Consider the following 19073-nt stretch of genomic DNA (forward strand, 5'->3'; position numbering starts at 1 on the left):
AGTGATTATTTTGATATCGAGAGGCGGGGGGAACAGTCTTCTCCGCGTGAGTTATGCGATGCCACACACGGACTGTCTCTCGGTATATCATGACGCCTTGCTCTTTCCCTCGCTAGATGCCGCGACAATTTAGCAAGTCCAACCCATACATTTCAAGTCAGTATAAAACCCGCCCCCCCCCCTTCTCTCTCTCTCTCTCTAACTCCCTTTCCCTCATTCCTGTAGGTGAATACTTTGGTGGCATCTTGGGAGGAGAGACTGCGAGAAGAATTCAGGTGGCAGCGCACACCTTGGCATGTGGTTGAGGATGGCCACCTATCTCTGTCAAGTGCGCTCTCCTCAGTTGGAACATGGATGGGCTCAGCATTGGGATTGATAGAGCCACATTGAGATGAGCTTAACAGAACAGGCCTACAAAGCTCGGGGAATTCATGGAATTAATGCAATCCCAGGAATTGGGCATGCCAGAGCTGGCACCGCTTTGCGCCTGACAACCTCGGCAGAGAGCAGCCTGCTCGTAATGATATCAGTTTTGGTTGTGAGATCATTTGACGAGGGTTACGGGTGGTTTAGGTTCTGGTTGCCAACAAGCGTCTAGGTAGGCGGTTTGCCACTTGCCAGGACTGATGGCATGTGCCACTGTGCAGGAATATCATGATACATGCCTCCTACTAGTATACTTTCTTTTTGAAGCTGACGTGGCTCGTTACAGTGCACAACCACACCTACATAGTCCTATACGCGCAGACAAGTACTAGTAGGCTCCCGCCCCTTCCTCAGCTCATGCCGCAGCATGCTGCGGACTCTTCAGCTCTGACAATAGTGGAATTCATCAGTTAAACACGATTGGCTATACGCCCATTTGGGGTCTTTTCGTGTTAGGACGGAAGACAGTGATTTGCTGGCTTTTCTCTGACTCTTTGAGCACGTGAATCTGACTGTGTTATTTTTATATTCTCATGAGCAGATATTTGCTTGTGATTGCCGGTTTGAAACTACTATCAACTGACGTTGGAGATCCTGAAAGAACATAAGGATATAAATTGGAGATGTATGCCCTTTCATTCCTGATCGTGCGATGGGGTTTGGGAGTCCCGAGTGCAGCGGAGCGTTTAAGATTCTAAACCTGTACGATGTGATACGGTAACGGTACCGTTAATATTGGTACACAAGCTCAACATGAATCCTGCTTTCTGTGTGACTTGACCCCGCAGTGAACCCTATTAGGCGCCCAATATCCGGGCTGGTGGAACGCCGGGGAAGCAATCCAGATTCGCAGAAGCAGGCTGACGTTTATGTACTCGCTATTGTATACACTAACGTATGCAGGCAGTTTGAGCCATTGCAGCCGGAGATAAAACGCTGCGGCTGCCACACAGAGTCGTCTTTATCTGTTCCCGTCGTCCAACGTTGATGCAAAGGTCCATAGGTATGCAATGGGTGAGAAAAAAACTACAGATTGGTGAAGCTCATCGCAGACAAAAGCATCTGGCTGTCGTGGCTGAAACTGCAATATGGCGGGGCTTGGGCCTGCTATGCAGATGAAATGCAACATTATTACATACCTGATATGGGTCGAATGTAAAACGTGATTGCTCGCACTGGCAACGAGAGGGATATGCCCTTGGGTATAAACCAAGAACTTCGCTGCGCATTCTCAATCATTCCTACCTACTACCTATAATAGTTCTCCCTCTGCTTCACTCTATATGTGTAGAGTTGCAGGCGGAATTACCTCCTCACTTGCCCTGGACTAACGCCGGGAATCCCGGACTCTTACAACGCCCGGACCTTTCGGTTAGACGCGCCGAGACGGACACGCTCGTCAGAACACCGACTCTCTTGAGGGTAACGTTATGAAGTATACTACACATGGGGGTACGCACGATTTCACGCCGTCTTGATTCGCTTGCCGCTTCCATCCGGCCTCGAAATCGAACGCCATCGCGAGTTCTGAACGAGATTTTAACATTGCATGCAGTGAGGGCGAAACGAACTCAAGAGCGCGATCAGCCCTGAATAGCAGCTGTCATCCCATCATACCTCAAGGTTGGGTCGCCCGCAGGACTCAGCCCCGCATAGAACAGCGGAGTATTGGCCCCTAAGAAAAACGGCCATCTTGCGAACCTACAGTACCTCTTGCACTGCCATACATAAAACGTACCGGACGACCTAGTTTATTTCATCAATCAACGCATAGCCAAGCTGGAAAGCCGCTCAACCTGGAACCTGAGCTCCGGAAAATAGGGCCACAGCTGTTATTATACACGAGACGGAGGGCTCACTGACCGAGATAACTCACCAAATTCCCGCTGCTGCCGAATTGGGACTTTGCAGGCAGGACACCCTAGCCACAGCCACCATCATCACCTCAGGCTGCACCCTGACCCGTCTGGCCCCATCCGCTGCCAAGGGTGCCGTGCCGCGTCGCCGAGAATAGTTTAGGTATAGAATACGGGAAGCACTCCAATTTCTTACCAGCGCAAACCTTTCTACTATCTCCCGCTCATTCCAACCATCCTCTCGTTGCCAAATACGAGGCATTTCGACACGACTTCTTTGTTGACTGCTCGTCACGGTCGGCCGTTCCAGCGCTGCCACGCCCATCGTTTTCCTTCTGCTTTTTCTCCCCTTTGCAAGTGACTTCCTATTACCCCATTTTCTCTTGGCATTCGACTTGCAGCGCCCAATTGCTATTTTGCGCTCGCGTCCAGACTCCTGGCGACAGCTCTCGGCGACCTGGCGGCCAGTCAACATCAGGGCATCCAGCGCCCAGCCGTCCATTTGGTCTCACCATCCTGCATCCTGCATCTCAAAGACCCTCTTCGGCGCAACTTTAGAGCGTCAACCTCGCGCCAATTACAGCCGCCTCGCGATTTCAGCTGTCGCGAGGCTGTCTCTCAAGTCTCAAAACTTTCCTAAAGGTTCGTGGTTTGAAACACCGGGTTTCTGTCTGAATCATTTCGCTGCAAACTGCCGCTTTTCTCTCTGCACCCCTCTTGCTATGCTGGCCTAGCAGTATGTTCCTTCATTCGCCATGTCGATTATAGCCGCATGAAATATCATCGCTCTCCTCCGTTGTTTCCTGGGTGCATTGTAACCTGTCGATTCTACGCTTTAGGTTCTTGCTGACTGATGATGTCGCTTTTATACAGAGAGTTCCCGCGGCTGAAACGCCAGACCTTCACCATGTCTAATAATACAAGTACCGGCCCGGATATCTCGACGTCGACGGATCCTGGGACACCAACTACCAGCGATCCCGCCCCAGCTACGACCTCCTCGACGACGGCTCCAACGACATCGTCCCCGGCTCCCCCCACGACCACTTCAACCCCGCCGCCGCCACCGCCAACAACAACAAGCAGCTCCTCTTCACCACCCCCTCCAACAACCACCGAAACATCTCCCACTAGCAACCCTCCCCAGCAGACGTCCACCAGCACCCCTCCCCCGGATGCGCCATCAACGACCCTTATCATTAAGACACTAACCGAATCTGTCCCCCCTGATTCGACACGAGCATCATCGTCCACCACCACAGCGTCGCAATCGTCGGGTGCCGCTATTAGTCCTAGTGAAGGCGAAGGTGGAGGGTTGAGCGACAGTGGAAGGATCGCCGTTGCCGTCGTGGTCCCCATTGCCGCCGTTGCTCTGTTGGTTCTGGCGGGCATTTTTCTGTGGCGCAAGCGGAAGCAGCGGAAGGATGCCGAAGAGCAAAGGCGAAAGGAGGTTGAGGATTATGGCTACAACCCGAACGCCGACCCAACAATACCCGCGGTCGCCGCTGGCGGCTTCGAAATGAGGGATGAGAGCTCGGCCGGCTACAGAGGCTGGGGTTCCACCACCGCCGCCGGCTCTACGGGGAGGAAGGCATCGACGACCATGTCGGGCGGCGCCGCCTATTCGGATGCTCATTCACCCACACAGGCAGCCGTTTTTGACTCGAGATCTGGGGAGCCCCTCATAGGCGATGTGCCTCCGTCACCCGAGGGCGGCATTCTAGGGGTAATGGGACCCTCGGCTGCCAACAACCGCGCCGGTGTGCACCGTGGGCCCTCCAACGCCTCATCGTCATACAGCGCGGCCAACCGATCTGACGGATCCGGCGAGGGTCCCATCGGCGTCGCATACGGGGGTCACGAGCAGTATGACCCGTATAGCAGCGGAAATCCTTACACGGACGCCCCGTACAACGGCCCGCCGGAGGGGGTTGGCCAGCCGGTGATTCGGGATGTGACAGCAAGGAGGAACACTCGCATCGAAAATCCTGCGCATTATCCACAACAGACCGCCGGAATCTCGCAAAACTTCTGATGGTTCAGCCTGAACGGGAGTCATTTTCCACTCAGGAGGCACCTTGGCGATTCTCCACTAAGATACCACTCTGCGAAGAAGCTTCTCTATGTTTTCTACTCCTGGTACTCGGTCTCGAGAAATCCTGTTCCAAAACCGGCGTCTGGATGTTTTGTTGTTTTGATGCTCTTGCGGCGTTCATGGAGCGGCTATGCAGCAGCCTTCATCAAAACCTAATCTCCCAGTTCACGAGACTTGCGGATTGCCAACTTCAACCAACGGCATCCGTTCCACTACTTCTCTGTATACATTTGCTAAATTGCTTGCACATATATGATGGGTTAGTCCCAGTCCAACACACTGTCTTCCTCATTTCTTCTGCCATAATTTCTCTTTCTTCAGTTGCCATGGGATTGGTTAGGAAGATGATTCTGAATGTTATATTTGTTACCGTGGATGTCTGGTGAAGCCAGGTGAAGCTTGGAAGCAAGGATGCTTGAGGTGTCGTGGATCGCCGTTTGTGTCATGACTCGGTGACAGCCCTTGACCGATATCATATATGCTCGCATGAAAGCCAGATCGAATCTAATATGCGAGAGCTTTCTGGGGGCCTATCTAACCTGGAGCCCTATGAAAGTTCTGGAGTTGTTGATATGTATATAGCAATACTACCTCCGTTCAGCATGCAGAAATCTGGATAGGAATGGTTTGAACAATATCGTCTCTTATTAGGTAGCCGGCGATTCTCTACGTTCACAGGATCAGGTAAGGTACTTTACCTATATCACCTCAGGGGCCGGGGCATCCAAGTAGAAGTGCGGAAGCGGTATTGATCCGGCTGCCCCACATTAGGCTCGGGGCCCGGGCGGGGCGGTGAGGTGTGCGGGAGCTCAGGTGGGTCTGATTCTGAAGTTTTCTGGATCATCCCACCTTTGCAACCGTGCGTGTTAAGCTGTCTACCCGCGCATCAAGTCCAACGACCTAGGGGACCAACTTTCACCAGCCCCGGCCATCCTCCAAAAACGATTCTGTTCCTCCCTGGTCTTCCGTTTGCTCCTCAGACACTCGAACAAAGCACCGTTGTGCTCAAGAATTTAGGCGGAAGCCAACGACAGGCAAAATGCAGGCCCCTGTCTTGGTGATGAGTATGCTCTCCTCGCTCATGGCTACTCGGATTTTTGCTCATATTCACCTCGTTTACAGACACCCAAAGCGGTGAGAGGCAGACCGGGCGTAAGGCCCAGCTGTCAAACATCGCCGCCGCCAAAACGTACGCTTCGGTTGCCCGCCTCTTGCTCGTGCCGCCTTCTGTTGAGCCACTGCTGAAACCCGTTTGACAATGCAGTGTCGCCGATATAATCCGGTCGTGTCTCGGGCCCAAGGCCATGCTCAAGATGCTGCTCGACCCAATGGGCGGCATCGTGCTTACCAACGACGGCCACGCCATCCTCCGCGAGATCGAGGTGTCGCACCCAGCGGCAAAGAGTATGATTGAGTTGAGCCGGACGCAGGACGAGGAAGTGGGCGATGGAACGACAACCGTCATTATTTTGGGTGAGCGAGCTATGAACACAGAATGAACAAGCTGAGGGGCACGGTGCTAACGTCTGGACACAGCGGGAGAGATTCTGGCGCATGCACTTCCTCAGCTGGAGCGCAACATTCATCCGGTTGTCATCATTTCGGCCTTCAAGCGGGCGCTCAAGGATGCGCTGCAGATCATCGACGACATTTCCCTTCCCATCGACATCAACGACGACAAGGCCATGTATCAGCTCATCTCGTCGTCGATCGGCACAAAGTTCGTCTCGCGGTGGTCGCAGCTGATGTGCAGCCTGGCGCTCAAGGCGGTCCGCACCGTGACATGGGAGGTGGGCAATGGCAAGCGCGAGGTCGACATCAAGCGATATGCACGCGTCGAGAAGGTTCCCGGCGGTGAGATTGAGGACAGTCGCGTGCTGGACGGTGTCATGCTCAACAAGGACATTACCCATCCCAAAATGCGTCGCAAGATTGAGAACCCCCGCATTATCCTTCTTGACTGCCCGCTGGAGTACAAGAAGGGCGAGTCGCAGACGAACATCGAGATCACCAAGGAGGAGGATTGGAACCGCATTCTTCAGATCGAGGAGGAGCAGGTCAAAGCCATGTGCGAGCACATCGTTGCTCTCAATCCCGATCTAGTTATCACAGAAAAGGGAGTCTCCGGTAGGTGCCGAGAGGTTTTCGGGCTTGATTGCTTGGGCTGACAAATCGCTTGCAAACAGACCTTGCACAACACTACCTAATGAAAGCCAACGTAACTGCACTGCGTCGCGTGCGCAAGACGGACAACAACCGGATAGCAAGAGCGACGGGCGCCACCATTGTGAACCGCGTGGAGGACCTACAAGAGTCAGACGTTGGCACGCAGTGTGGGCTGTTTGAGATTGAGAAGATCGGCGACGAATACTTCACGTTCCTCACAAAGTGCAAGTCACCGAAAGCCTGTACTGTCCTTCTCAGGGGCCCCTCCAAGGATGTGCTCAACGAGATTGAGCGGAATCTACAGGACGCCATGGGCGTGGCGCGCAACGTCATGTTCAGCCCAAGACTATCGCCTGGTGGCGGCGCCACTGAGATGGCCGTTTCGGTCAGATTAGCGCAAATGGCCAAGAGCATCGAGGGCGTGCAGCAGTGGCCGTACAAGGCTGTGGCTGAGGCGCTCGAGGTGATCCCTCGGACACTGATCCAGAACGCGGGCAAGAGCCCTGTCAGAGTACTGACCGACCTGCGGGCCAAGCACGCCGAGGGCAAGAGCTCGTGGGGTGTCAACGGGGACACGGGCGCGTTGGTGGACATGAAGGACTACGGTGTGTGGGAACCCCAGGCGATCAAGGTACAGAGCATGAAGACAGCGATTGAGGTATGCATTTCCGGCCTTGCCCTAGTATTCCCCCGTAGGAATGTTGAGACGCTGACTGAATGTCCGGTAGGCTGCATGTCTCTTATTGAGAGTAGATGATATCTGCAGCGCCAGGAAGGCGCAGCCGGGCGTGGGCACCGGCGCTGTAGCGGACGACTAAAGAGAGTCGTCAGCTTTTTCCCTTTTGGCGAAGCGGGTGTCCACAACCACAGAGATGTAACTGACATTCTCCGGCGCCAAAGAATACCCCTTTACCAAGAGTAGTGTAAATGAGGATAGGATGCCCTGCCATGATAGACAAAAAGGGGGCCAGTTCAGTCTGGTTGAGTTGATTGAGGCTGCATCGCTCCGTGTCGCTGGTCAGCCCGCTCAATGCCTGACGTGGATGACGAATAATATTCATGGCCTTGTCGTTCTCAATCATCGTCGTGAATAACCAGCCCTTGCCCGTCCGCTTCCGGCCCCGCAGCAGCCCTGGGCGCAGCACTGCTCCCATTCAAACCCGGACCATCCCTCGTTGCATCTGCCATTGTAGAATCATCCCCCTGGGCCGTCCTCGCGGTCCCTCCATCCTTCCTTGCCCCATCCTGACCATCATTATCCCCACTAACACCATTATTGGCCCCCTTTTCCTTTTTCTCTGTCTCCTTCTTCTTCCCCTTCTTCTTCTCCCTCTTTTCGCGCTTTTTCCGCGTGCGCTCCTCGTCCTCGCGCTCGCGCGCCCGCCGCCGCTCCTCAAACTCGCGCTCGGCCCGCTCCCGCTCGTTCTCCTCCTCCATGCGCCGCAGCCGCTCGTACTCGCGCCGCCGCGCCGCCTTGTACACGTGGAACTCGCCTGACCCGGCGCCCGCCGAGGAGCCCTGCACGTTGGTCACGATCTCGGGCGGCGGCGGGAGCGGCTTGCGCGACGATGCGGCAGGAGGAGGAATCCGGATTTCTTGGTCCGGGTTGGAGAAGAGTGCTGACAGGGTGGCTGCTTGCGCCGAGGTCGGTGATAAGGCGCGTCGGGATTTCTTGACGGGTCGGGTCGTTAAGGGATCGGTTTTGGTTGGATTTGAGGTTGCCATTTTTTTTTTTTTTTTTTCTTTGTTTTCCTCCACTTGATCGATTTTCGGGGGATTCTTTTGGGTTCTTGATAGCGATGATGAGAGGGCAGTGAAGTGAAGTGAAATTGTCAGTTTAGGTGTTGATGTCGGTGTCGTGACGCGCAGTTGTTAAGGTAGTTTAGGTGAGACCTGGATGTAGTGTAGGGCTGGCTGATGCACCAGGCTTCTATGGTAATTACATTACATCACAAACTTACAAATGTATTTGGAAGTTGAGTATCCGTAAGTACTGTACCTTACACAGTAATATACATACGAAGTACGTCACATACCAACGTTAACACCTTTAGCTTGATTCTGCTGGGAGATGGCGCCAGGGTCTTCGACCGTTTGCACTTGATCGTTTGCAACTACCTTGATTGGGCGAACTGTGAAGTTGTCCAGAGTAGGCATCTAACCGCGCCCTCTCTGCGATCCTGGGTCTCTAGGGCAAGCGGCTCGCAGCTTCCGGCAGAATGGATTTTTATGTTGTACAGATTCTCATGCCTAGCTTGGTTTGGATGGTGTGGAAGAGAAGCAGATTATAATGGCGTTATCGTCGGTTGAATGCGATTGCATGCGAAGCCTTTGCTGATCAATATACCCATTCTCCTAACGACGAATCGGTCTGAGCTACAGGCGCTTGTCTCAAGCACCTCTACGGCTTCCAGGTTGGTCGTCGCTCCCAGGGACCTTACAGCCGCCTTGACGGCCTGACCCGCCATTGGGGTCTGGCTAGCCGCCTGATTTGAGGGCGAATCAATCAGCGGTGCAGGGGGGCCCGTCAGTGGCAGAACCTGGCGAATAATAGCTGTCGAGTGGCACCAGAAGTGGCACGAATAACGCAGATGAGGGGCGATAAGGATTGGAGCTGATGCGATATCGCCCGATTCACAGTTCCATCATTGCACCGCACTTCACTTCACTTGACGAGAAATTTGACCAAGACCAGCTAGCGACGCATGCAACACGGTCATCGCTTATTGATGGGCACTTTGAACCTGGAGAGGCCTGAATGAGACGCTTGCTTCGACGCAGTTGATACCCCTGTTCACATCCAAACTTACTACACTTACCGGGAAGCGCGCTACCAAGGAGAAATAGCAGCTTACCGTGTGTGGTGGGGCACACGGCTCGTTCCAATGCCCAACATCGTCTTGTAGCTTTTTGTTTGACAAGCTGCATTGGTAATTGAATCTTGCCAAGAACCTGGATGAGTCCTATTGATGCCCTGCCTTGCGATAGTCAACTGCTCTACATCTGGTCTTCTACATCGATCTCTTCTGTCATCTCTACAGCGTATATGAGTCTCTGAAGTGCCCCGCTCTGGTGTGTCAACTGTATCTCCCAACCAACGCCGTTCTCTCACCAGAAACCTCAACCTCGACATTCATTCCAAGTCTCGAACTCGGCGTACTTACCTACTTACCCTGTCTTGTATCCTGGTACAAGGACGCCTTGTCCCAATTGGCCGTCTTCCACCCGATCGCCCTCAATACCGCGCCAACAGTGCACTTTGTCTCTGTATGCCTGTGGTGACTCGTCATGGGAAGACCCAGGCTTATTATAATCATCAGACACGCCCAGTCTGAGGGCAACAGTACGTCGCGCATCCTGTGTCCTACTCAGTCCGTGGCAGACTGGTCACACTGGTGGCAGGCCGACTAATTAGACATCCGTTTCTGCTTTCGCACAGAAAACCGCGACATCCACCAAACAATACCCGACCACCGTGTCAAGCTCACCAAGGAAGGATGGCAGCAAGCGTACGAGGCAGGCCGCCGCCTGCGCGCGATGCTGCGGCCCGAGGATACGCTGCATTTCTTCACGAGTCCGTACCGCCGTACGCGGGAAACAACCGAGGGCATTCTGGCCACCCTGACCAGCGACGAGCCAGAGACGAGCCCCTTTAAGCGTGATAAGATCAAGGTGTACGAGGAGCCGCGGCTGCGCGAGCAGGACTTTGGAAACTTCCAGCCATGCAGCGCCGAAATGGAGCGCATGTGGCAGGAGCGTGCCGATTATGGCCACTTCTTCTACCGCATCCCCAATGGCGAGAGTGCCGCCGATGCCTACGATCGAATTAGTGGCTTCAACGAGAGCCTCTGGCGGCAATTCGGCGAGGACGACTTCGCTAGCGTCTGCGTGTTGGGTACGCTACCCCTTTTGCTGCTAGATTAGAAGCCAATTTTTTGAAAATGCTTATACCGTCTCTGACTAGTCACCCACGGCCTTATGTCTCGAGTCTTCCTCATGAAATGGTATCACTTCAGCGTCGAGTACTTTGAGGATCTCCGCAACATCAACCACTGCGAGTTCCTGATCATGCGGAGAAACGATGAGACGGGCAAGTATATACTCGAGAACAAGCTGCGCACATGGTCGGAGCTCAAGCGGGAGCGTGCGGCCCTCCTGGCCAAGGAAAACGGCGAGACCAGCAAGGAAGGTGGAAACAGTAAGGACGCCTCCACGCTTGCGCGCGCCGGCACCATCGAGACCAGGCGTCGCTGGGGAGGCTGTCCCAACGGCTGCAACCATGACAAGAACTTCAGGATCCGCCAGACACTAGCTGACCTCGTCAAGAGCGACAGTGTCATCTCTGACCACGCCGTCGGCCTGACCGCGAGCGAATCTGGCTGCAGCTTGTCGGCCGGGGGCGGGCACATGTCGGCACTCAACGGTACCGACACCAGCGGCTCAATCTACGGCGTCGGTAACGCCTCTCTCAACGGTTCGTCCAGCACCCAGACTCTCGTTAGCCGTCGGCCAGCAGCCAAGCGGTTCCAAAGTGCGGGCAGGGACGAAGCCGACGAGCCACAACTAGACTGCTGCACGGCAACATCGGGGCCTCAGATCGACGTGACCAAGGCCCGCGACGAGGCCGTCTCTAGTCCCGACGGCACCCCGTCATACATCTCGGTCGATGACCGACTCCGTTCCCGGCTTAAAAGCCCCAACATGCCGCCCCCGCGCCCACTCGACCCAGGGCAGCTGCACGTCGGCCGTGACTTTGGGGGCACCTACAGCGGGCACAACAGCGGCGCTAGCGATGACCCCGGGGAGTATGACGAGGAGTACTCATCCGAGGACGAAGATCAGGTCGGCGGAGGGGGAGGCAACCTGTCCCTACCCCTCAGGTCGCGAGACAGCAGCGGTGCGGTCGGCATGGGTGCGAATGGGGATGGTAATGGGAACGGCGAGTTCCAGTTACGCCACCTTCGCGACCAGCGCGAGCAGAGCCGCATGGGCCGCGGCATGAGAGCCAATCGGCTCGGCGATCACCACAGCAGTGACGGGGAGCATGACGCGGACGGGGAGCACGAGCTTGGTGGGGCAGATGTTGATGTCGATGGCGATGGCGATGTTGATGACCACAGCCAGAGTGGATCGAAGCTGGCGAGACCGCTGATGGCGGCTAACACTAACGGGGCTGCTGGGGATGAGGCCCTGAACGAAGCCGAGAGGGAGGATAAAAGCATTATGGGGAGTGTTTACTAACTGGGTGTGTAGTCTGGCTGAGCCTCCTAAGGCTGCCGCGGATGTTGGAAGGGCGAGCCTGATTGAAACGTGACATTTCGACGATTATGAAGCGATGGCTCTCTGTCTTTGGTCTTTGGTTGGGCTTTGAGCGAGCCATGAGTCACTGGAGGGGCGATCTCGGCTGGCTCTTGGCCCGGAAATTGGTTCTGCATTTGTTTGGCCGTTTCCTTCACTGTTATAGCGGGCTGGAAAACATGGTAAAAGTCGAGGGTACCAGATCATCAGGAAGGCGCATGTTTTCTTTTTTGGTCACAATTTTTGGTCTCGTTGATGGGCTCACGTTTACTCTAGATCTCACCTTCCTACGGTTCAGGTTCACTTGTTCTAGTTTTCCATTGCCTTACGTGTCTGGTACAACCGAGGACTGGGAGGAGATACCATGTTGATATTCTTGCTTGAACTCGCCATAGCATACCAGATTGTCCATTGCCCCTTTCTGTACCTTCTATGCCCCTTTTCTCCTGTCTGACTGGAATGGTGTCTGTTCATGGTCTCGCAGGACGCTGTAGTGGGAGCTACAAAGAGCTATATCCAGGACTAGAGAGGAATGGTTATAAACTCGGACTAATCAACTGCAGGTTCGGCTCATGTCTATAATTGGTGAAAGCCATGCTCAGTCGTTTGTGATTATTGTATCAGCCTCCCGAGGGACGAAGATAAAGAGTCAAGGGTTTGAGTCCGAACATGGACACGGCGAGAGAACAACTGCCCCCTCGTCCCAGATGTTCTTTATGAGACTGGAGAACGTTCGGGTTGGCATGGCTCCGTCCCATCCCAAACCTCATTCACCACTTCACGCGATTGCTTAGGTAACTCATTCACAGTTGAAGCTACCTCGTCACTGAGGCTTCACATTCAGATTTTTGTCATAGAGAGTGAGACGACAGTGATTGCTCCTCATACGGTTTGCATCTAGGGACGTGGAACCTGACATCGAGCTCCAAGTCCTGATATTACATGGCATCGGATTGGGCCCCCTCTTTCTCTTGCTTTATGTCCGCCCCCCACCATGGCTCCTATGCTTAGTAGGGATCACAACCCTCCCTTGTTATTGCCTTGCGATGGTATACGACTACACGCTAACCATGTCGAGCGGTGAGGATATCTGTATCATTGACTAGACAGGGGAGGGAACGGGTGACCGAACGAAGAGGAGATGCCACAACACACAGCACACCTCAGTGAGAGCCACCAGCTTCACATAACCCCGACACAGATGAGTGATGGTGAGCGAGTCGTTAGCGAATGCCATTTGTAGAAGACTTCAGCGCCATGTCCAGTTATTCGGCCGACGCACCGCCGGTGGCATTCGCGGTTCGTCTTCATCATCCAATCGAAACATGATGTCCGGGGGCAAGAAGGAGATGAGACAGACTTATTCCATACCCTGCTTCTATGAAGCTTGGAAGATAAGGAAGCACACTCAAGGAGCATACCATCTCTAATGGCATGATTCAGTTGCACCCACTCCATGACCAAGGTGAGGCCGCCAAAAGGGAACACGGGTTGTGGCAGAGCACACCGTGCAAAACAACTTTGGGGAGGGCAAGTACGTCATGTACAAGTCAATTCCAAGTAGTAGACGGGCACTGAAAAGGGAGTACCCTACTTGAACAATTTGCTCACCTCACTGAGAGGACTCGGGGCGAGAGCAAGACACAGAGAAAGATCCCTTTTCGCCCCTTTTCGCCCCATGGTCGGTGTCTCTATACGCGCTGTGAGCCGTCCCTCGAGCAGCTGCATGTCTCAGACAGGTAATTGTATCCCTCGCTGATACCATGCTGGTAGTACATACTCGCCGTTTGGTAAGTACCTAAGCATTGGACAGAAACTACTTTTGAACCAAGCAGAGCTTCCAGGGACTCGGCTGAGCTTGGATAGTTACCGAGTCGGAAGAGTAATGGACGATGAGCCTGCCATTGCTCAGTATCCAGTAGAACAGATGACAACATGCCGCTAATAACCTCACGCACGAAACGGGACGTCATCCACCACGTCGGCTCGTCGCACAAACCATTAGGCTCACAACTTCGAATAAGAGAGGCACCACAACGGCATCCCGATAGAACGGGAGACTGCACCACAATCACATACGGTGAGAGTTTTGCCCCCGGTACAGCGTCACTCGCCACCGGAACCAACCTTGAAGCTGCCGCAAGACAACGGGCTCGAGCCGACTACCGCCGCAGATCGGATGCTGACATGGTTACTACTTAGTACTGATGATGCTGCTGGCTGCCGCTGCCCGGGCTGGACGTGCACCGTACCGTCGTGACCCCCACCAGTAGAGTAACAGGGCTATGTAGCACGTCGCAACCCTCAAGGTCAAAAAAAATTTTCTGGGAGGGTGGAGGAAAGGGAGAGGACATCAGTTAAGGCTGCCGTGCAACCCTCCTCGTGCTCTCCCCCACCTTTGTAGATCAACAACCCTCAAACCCAGATGCCGCGTGCGGCACAGACGTTGGTTAGACAGAGAAAGATGCCAGAGATCGGAGGGGAACAGGTCGCACAGGTGTTGGGGTGTGGGATCGAGGCCGACAGGCGTATGACAAAACACATTGCTGGCAGAGTGAATCATGATGCTGATCAGTCCAGGTAGACAGACGACCGAACGCGATTCCGAGAGTCAAGCTACAACACGATCATGGTGTGACCCACGCCGAAGCACCACCGTTGTCGAGGGAACTGGCTGCCTCCTGACACAAACACATGGGGCAATAAAAGGGAATTCACTTAGCCATATACATCTATCTCTATTGCCACTTTACTACATAGCACTAAGTCAGGCTACGCCATCTAACGCAGAGTCGACCTCATCGAGCGGAAGGGCACTGCTCATGAAGAGGCGAGCATGTCTCAAATCTCCCATGGTCCGACGCTGTACTGTGTATTGAGGCCATGCAAAGCGCCCTCCAGCTATCCAGGCCAACCAAGACACCTCCCCAGAGAAGTGTGCGATTCAAGACCAGATGTAGAGGCACGGCGCAGGCGCAGCGCAAAGCTTGTCGGCTGCGCAGCCCTAGCGACTAATAAACACACATCCTCGTGTTGAGTCCTGTTCCTGCAGCAGAGCAAAACCAGGGCAGGCCGCTGCCCCTGATTGCTGCTCTCCTGTCATATTTCTCCCCGCTCTGGAGAGCAGGGTCCTGTGAGCATGACATCTCACAGACTCGCATCCATAGTGGCTATCGCATAGCCTAAAACAAACACAATGAAGAATGTTTCGTAATGGCCCAGGCCGGGCAGGTCGGCACCATGAATACAGCACACCCTTCACGGCCCTGATGACAAGCCGGATGAGAGACCATACCTACCTATCCAAGACTCTGGTCATTAGGACAGGATATGGTGACTCTCAACCCCCCACACAACCTCCCTCGCGCAGACATACGAGCGCAAAATAGCGCCCGTCTTTTCCATTCCACGGTTCTGCATGTCCTGCGGCAGCTACGTAAGAGTAAAAAAGGGATAAGAAGAGGCAGGGTTGGTGGTCAGTCAGGCTCGACCGAAGGTGTGTGTGTCAGCCATATAGGGTTTTCCCCGGCCGGGAGCAGGACTTCGGGTCTGTTGGATCTGTGGTGTGGACGGTGTTGGGGTGGCTAGGGTGGGTAGTGGCGGATATGCACGCCATACGCTTGCATGAGCCGGCCCCGAGGTTTGTTTGCGAACCACTGTTCACGCCTCTTCATCACGAGTTGAGATGTAGTGGTGAAGACAGAGAGGCTGGTCTTGTTAATAGCACCGGGCTACCTGATAGTGCAGAGCAACCGAAATTTTCCCATGTTTCGAAGGGAGATGTTCAGCTCCATGCTGTCGGCCATGTTTTGACCAGTCAGCATCCTTAGTAGTATGCCATAGGAAAGAGCAGCGGCAGCGGCAGCGGCAGCGGCATGCTGTGTACTAACGTTAGCTTTGTCCAAGCTAGCCATCCAAGAGGCCTCTAGAGCTGTCTCTTCAATGCTACCCGGTGGCAGCACCAGCGAGACGCAGGTAAAAGCTGAAGGCCAGGAGAGGATGGATGGGTGGGTGGGTAAACTGCACTGCTGCAGACCACCACAGTACAGTGCCCTCGGCGACCTGCTTTGCGAGACGCTAAGGTAGTGGATGATTGCTGTGGGAGCGTAATCCATAGCATCCCTATTCGGGCAACCCGTGGTGCTGTTGGGCGCTGTCGGTCTCTAGAGGCGACCAGAACAAGGCAAGCCGGCGGCAGCCTCTTGCGCGGCCATCCACCACCCATCGCCCGCCATCACTGCCACCTTGCCGCGCATGCATGTCACCGAAACGAGCCGACATGGCCGCCATGGCGAGAAAGGGTGCAGAGGGAATAGACATTACCTTCGTAGTATACGCATCTTGCCATCCCAAATCCGCTAGGTATGAGCATGATTGCCAATGCCTGCGCCAATCCGTGCCTGGCAGCCTTGAGAAAGCCGACGAAGATGCGCAATACACACAGTGCACTACCTCGTGTACGAGCTCCTTTCAAATTGCAATCCTCAACTTTGGCCGAGTCCCTGCGGTGCATCTGCGGATAAGAATACCCGGTTGTGACTACCTTATCTATGCGAGCATAGCGTGGCAAGTGGAGCTTATCCGATCGTCGTCGCGAATCACGATTGAGGCAGCTGTGCTTTGCGAAGCAGCGACCAGGCAAGAGGCCCCTGTTTCGATCAGTCAGTGTGGATGTTGTTCCAAGTCCCAAGTCAAATTCCATCACACAAAACGATCCCGAGCCCATGCCACCGGCCGATCTCAACTCTCCATCACACAGCTACTAACTATGTAGACAATGGCTTGCTGCTGCTGTCCGTACTGCAGGTGGTGCAAATGGGATTGCTTGCCAAAAGCTCGACTCCTGCGAGCGGAGGTCTAATTACCTACCGTTACCTAACGTTGATAATCGTCCAAGAACGCTACCTACCTAGGTATTGGAGCGTTGTAAGACAACGTTAGTGTCCCGATTCTCCTGTCATGTGAGAGGAAACTAAGGCGGCCGCACGCATCAGATCCGCTCTTACACTAATCACAACTAAGACTGCCCAGCTGGATCGTGGGCAATGTCTCATGGAGAGCAGAAGAAGTTAGTGGATTCCCAAGATGCGTTTGGATGACACCCTGTCTCTGCACAAGATAAGTCACCCGACTGAGCCCTCCTACAATCGTACATACACTACCTATCCGTACCAGTATATGCTACTGATAATGTGTATGCAGAAACGCACCAGTATTCTTCAGACCCTACCAGCGTCAGTCGCCTCCAACTTGCATGATCAACATTGCAGACCGCAGGGTAGGGAACTCTGAGAATTGCTGACTGAGTTATAAAGGGGAGCGGGGTCATCTCCTCCACGCGTCCATTCAGCGTCCGCAGTTGGCACCGACGACTGCATTAGCGTCGTCCGTTGGACTGGTTCAAGTCACAAGTGTATCCATATGTAAGCCGGATTTGGGACGAGATGAGCACCCTGCTGAGGCCAAGAAGCTGTTGCTGGATCGCGCATTGGCTTGCTGAAGACAGCGATGTAACAATAGCACCCAAACTTCTTCCACGGGACCTGGCCTGTGACGGCGATTGAGTGTGCAGGACCCATTTCCAGAAAGGTGAAATACTGGATCGCCAAGAATCCGTAACCAAGCAAATTCGTGGCGCTACATGCCAGCTTCTGGAATCTCAAAACAACGACCTGTTCTACGTAACAGTATCTTCCATTTCCTTTTGGATCCGTTTCCCGAGTCTCAAAAACGTAAAAGCGATTGACGAGAGTTGAATGTAGGGGTTCCTTCCCCGCCTTCATCAGGTTCAGTTTCAACACCCCAAACTCTTATGCCAGAGCTCTACCAGGATATGTGTCAGGAACAAGTCGGCTTGCGGTTGGTGCTTGGTCCTGGGTCTGTTCCCTGCATTGGCACAGACATTTCATCAGTCTCTGGGCAACTTGTCTGGGCGGTTGCGTTAGTGCAAACGGGCACCAGGTCACGGACACTGTCTGGCTTTTTGGTTCCCGCACCCAGCGCCATGGGACTGTTTTTCGGGCCAGCGCCTCATCGGCGTCTGTATGTACTGTACATACAGTACACTACATAACTAAGGTAGCTCTAGCACAAAAGTCGCCTGGTTTGCCTAGTGTATGGACTCAGCACTCAGATACTGCGCTGCTGACATCAACCTCAACAACGCCCTTACATGTTTCTACATTCACTAACGCTATCCTTTTTCATCGATTCTCGGTCAACTTGCCGAAGACCTTTGCTAATCGGCCCCGCTGAAGTCCGGCGTCGTGGCATGGAGGGCGGACTATTCCGTTTTTAGTTGGGCCTGCATACGCAGATTGCGGGGAAGATCCACTGGCCCTGGCCTTGGCACGATCAGCGGGCCCCACACCGAGCAGAAAAGAACGATTTGATTATTACGACGGCCTACAACGGCATGTACCCCACCCACACTTACAAGCTACACACCAACACCAACATCGAAGTACTAAAACTTGAGGCAAATACAAATTGAATTGGGCATTTGCCCATAAGCAAGCACCGGGCTAAATCGCTTGAGAACGCGAAAAGATATGAATCGAATGCACAAAAATACTGCCCGCCCAGACCGCCCGGCTCTCCCTAACTTGCCTGCCCACCACGCCTACGCCTGCCCTGTGTAGGCGGCTGCCACTGCTGTGTTGTATGCGAGTACTCTTCGCATCAAGTCCCGGTACTTCGATGTTGGTCGCTGTAAAATTTGGGTGTGGCTTTGCGTGTGTGGGCGGAGGTACATGCCGTTGTAGGCCGTCGTAATAATAAAATCGGAAAAGAAAGAACTCCATGAGAATTGTGGGCACCGGGGATAAGCTTGATGATCGAAGCATACAAGCCCCTTCCAGTCTTGGCATAAAACGAGCGGAAAAAGCAGCAATGGCCGGAGGATTTTCAAGTTGCCGTTAACATTGCGTTTCTTCTTTCCCATTTCGGTGCCAACGGTCATTTTGAGCCTCCCGGCATCTTGCCATACACTAATTTGACGGTCCACCGCGGTACAAACTCTGTACGATGGTACGATCAACTCCACGTAATTCAGCTCTGTTTACGAAGTACACCCCCTGGTTGAACTCGGAGACGCAATGAATGCCTTCTGCCGCCACGCCCAGCCTAGGACATAATGCTCGCATACAACATTCCACATTGGATCTTCACATTTTGCCCTCGCCATTTTCGCTTGTGTGTGCCTTTAGCGCCTAACGTTCACTGCGCGAGTC

General features: G+C 53.9%; 6 protein-coding genes across 6 annotated transcripts; 3 read left to right on the forward strand and 3 right to left on the reverse strand.

The window, feature by feature from the left end:
• Positions 1–1977: 1977 nt before the first annotated feature.
• Positions 1978–2927, reverse strand: N656DRAFT_174485 (uncharacterized protein). Its single transcript, XM_064808751.1, has one exon. It carries the CDS (start codon positions 2782–2784, stop codon positions 2299–2301), a length of 486 nt encoding a protein of 161 aa, XP_064668758.1. The 5' UTR covers positions 2785–2927; the 3' UTR covers positions 1978–2298.
• Positions 2845–4317, forward strand: N656DRAFT_756204 (uncharacterized protein; the record flags this gene model as incomplete). The annotated part of the gene is made up of 1 exon (XM_064813115.1): positions 2845–4317. Exon 1 carries the CDS (start codon positions 3136–3138, stop codon positions 4315–4317), a length of 1182 nt encoding a protein of 393 aa, XP_064668759.1. The 5' UTR covers positions 2845–3135.
• Positions 4318–5293: 976 nt separating this feature from the next.
• N656DRAFT_781012 (T-complex protein 1) lies at positions 5294–7609 on the forward strand. Its single transcript, XM_064815497.1, has 6 exons — positions 5294–5441; positions 5500–5566; positions 5642–5850; positions 5914–6504; positions 6564–7201; positions 7272–7609. Exons 1-6 carry the CDS (start codon positions 5417–5419, stop codon positions 7359–7361), a joined length of 1620 nt encoding a protein of 539 aa, XP_064668760.1. The 5' UTR covers positions 5294–5416; the 3' UTR covers positions 7362–7609.
• Positions 7610–7968: 359 nt separating this feature from the next.
• Positions 7969–8253, reverse strand: N656DRAFT_675850 (DUF1168-domain-containing protein; the record flags this gene model as incomplete). Its single annotated transcript, XM_064810479.1, has 1 exon — positions 7969–8253. A coding segment is annotated over one exon (285 nt), but the record flags the coding sequence as incomplete, so codon positions are not given.
• Positions 8254–9831: 1578 nt separating this feature from the next.
• N656DRAFT_799480 (phosphoglycerate mutase-like protein) lies at positions 9832–11784 on the forward strand (the record flags this gene model as incomplete). Its single annotated transcript, XM_064817874.1, has 3 exons — positions 9832–9886; positions 9983–10438; positions 10508–11784. The coding sequence occupies 3 exons, from the start codon at positions 9832–9834 to the stop codon at positions 11782–11784; spliced, it is 1788 nt and encodes a 595-aa protein (XP_064668762.1).
• A 3709-nt stretch (positions 11785–15493) lies between these two features.
• Positions 15494–16746, reverse strand: N656DRAFT_174627 (uncharacterized protein). The gene is made up of 2 exons (XM_064808752.1): positions 16165–16746; positions 15494–15719 (listed from the first exon to the last, which is right to left on the reverse strand). The coding sequence occupies exons 1-2, from the start codon at positions 16565–16567 to the stop codon at positions 15559–15561; spliced, it is 564 nt and encodes a 187-aa protein (XP_064668763.1). The 5' UTR covers positions 16568–16746; the 3' UTR covers positions 15494–15558.
• Positions 16747–19073: the final 2327 nt, after the last annotated feature.

Source organism: Canariomyces notabilis (genome assembly GCF_033297395.1).
Source record: "Canariomyces notabilis strain CBS 508.74 unplaced genomic scaffold N656scaffold_16, whole genome shotgun sequence".
In the NCBI taxonomy this organism is placed as follows: domain Eukaryota; kingdom Fungi; phylum Ascomycota; class Sordariomycetes; order Sordariales; family Chaetomiaceae; genus Canariomyces; species Canariomyces notabilis.

Bases quoted from the DNA above. Each gene is read 5' to 3' on its own strand.
- N656DRAFT_781012 (XM_064815497.1), top strand. From the start codon at position 5,417: ATGCAGGCCCCTGTCTTGGTGATGA. The intron at 5,567-5,641 runs GTACGCTTCGGT...TTGACAATGCAG, and splicing joins AACATCGCCGCCGCCAAAAC to TGTCGCCGATATAATCCGGT. The intron at 6,505-6,563 runs GTAGGTGCCGAG...GCTTGCAAACAG, and splicing joins CACAGAAAAGGGAGTCTCCG to ACCTTGCACAACACTACCTA.
- N656DRAFT_174627 (XM_064808752.1), bottom strand. From the start codon at position 16,567: ATGGGCTCGGGATCGTTTTGTGTGATGGAATTTGACTTGGGACTTGGA. The intron at 15,720-16,164 runs GTAATGTCTATT...GTTAGTACACAG, and splicing joins AAGATGCGTATACTACGAAG to CATGCCGCTGCCGCTGCCGC.
- N656DRAFT_174485 (XM_064808751.1), bottom strand. From the start codon at position 2,784: ATGGACGGCTGGGCGCTGGATGCCCTGATGTTGACTGGCCGCCAGGTC.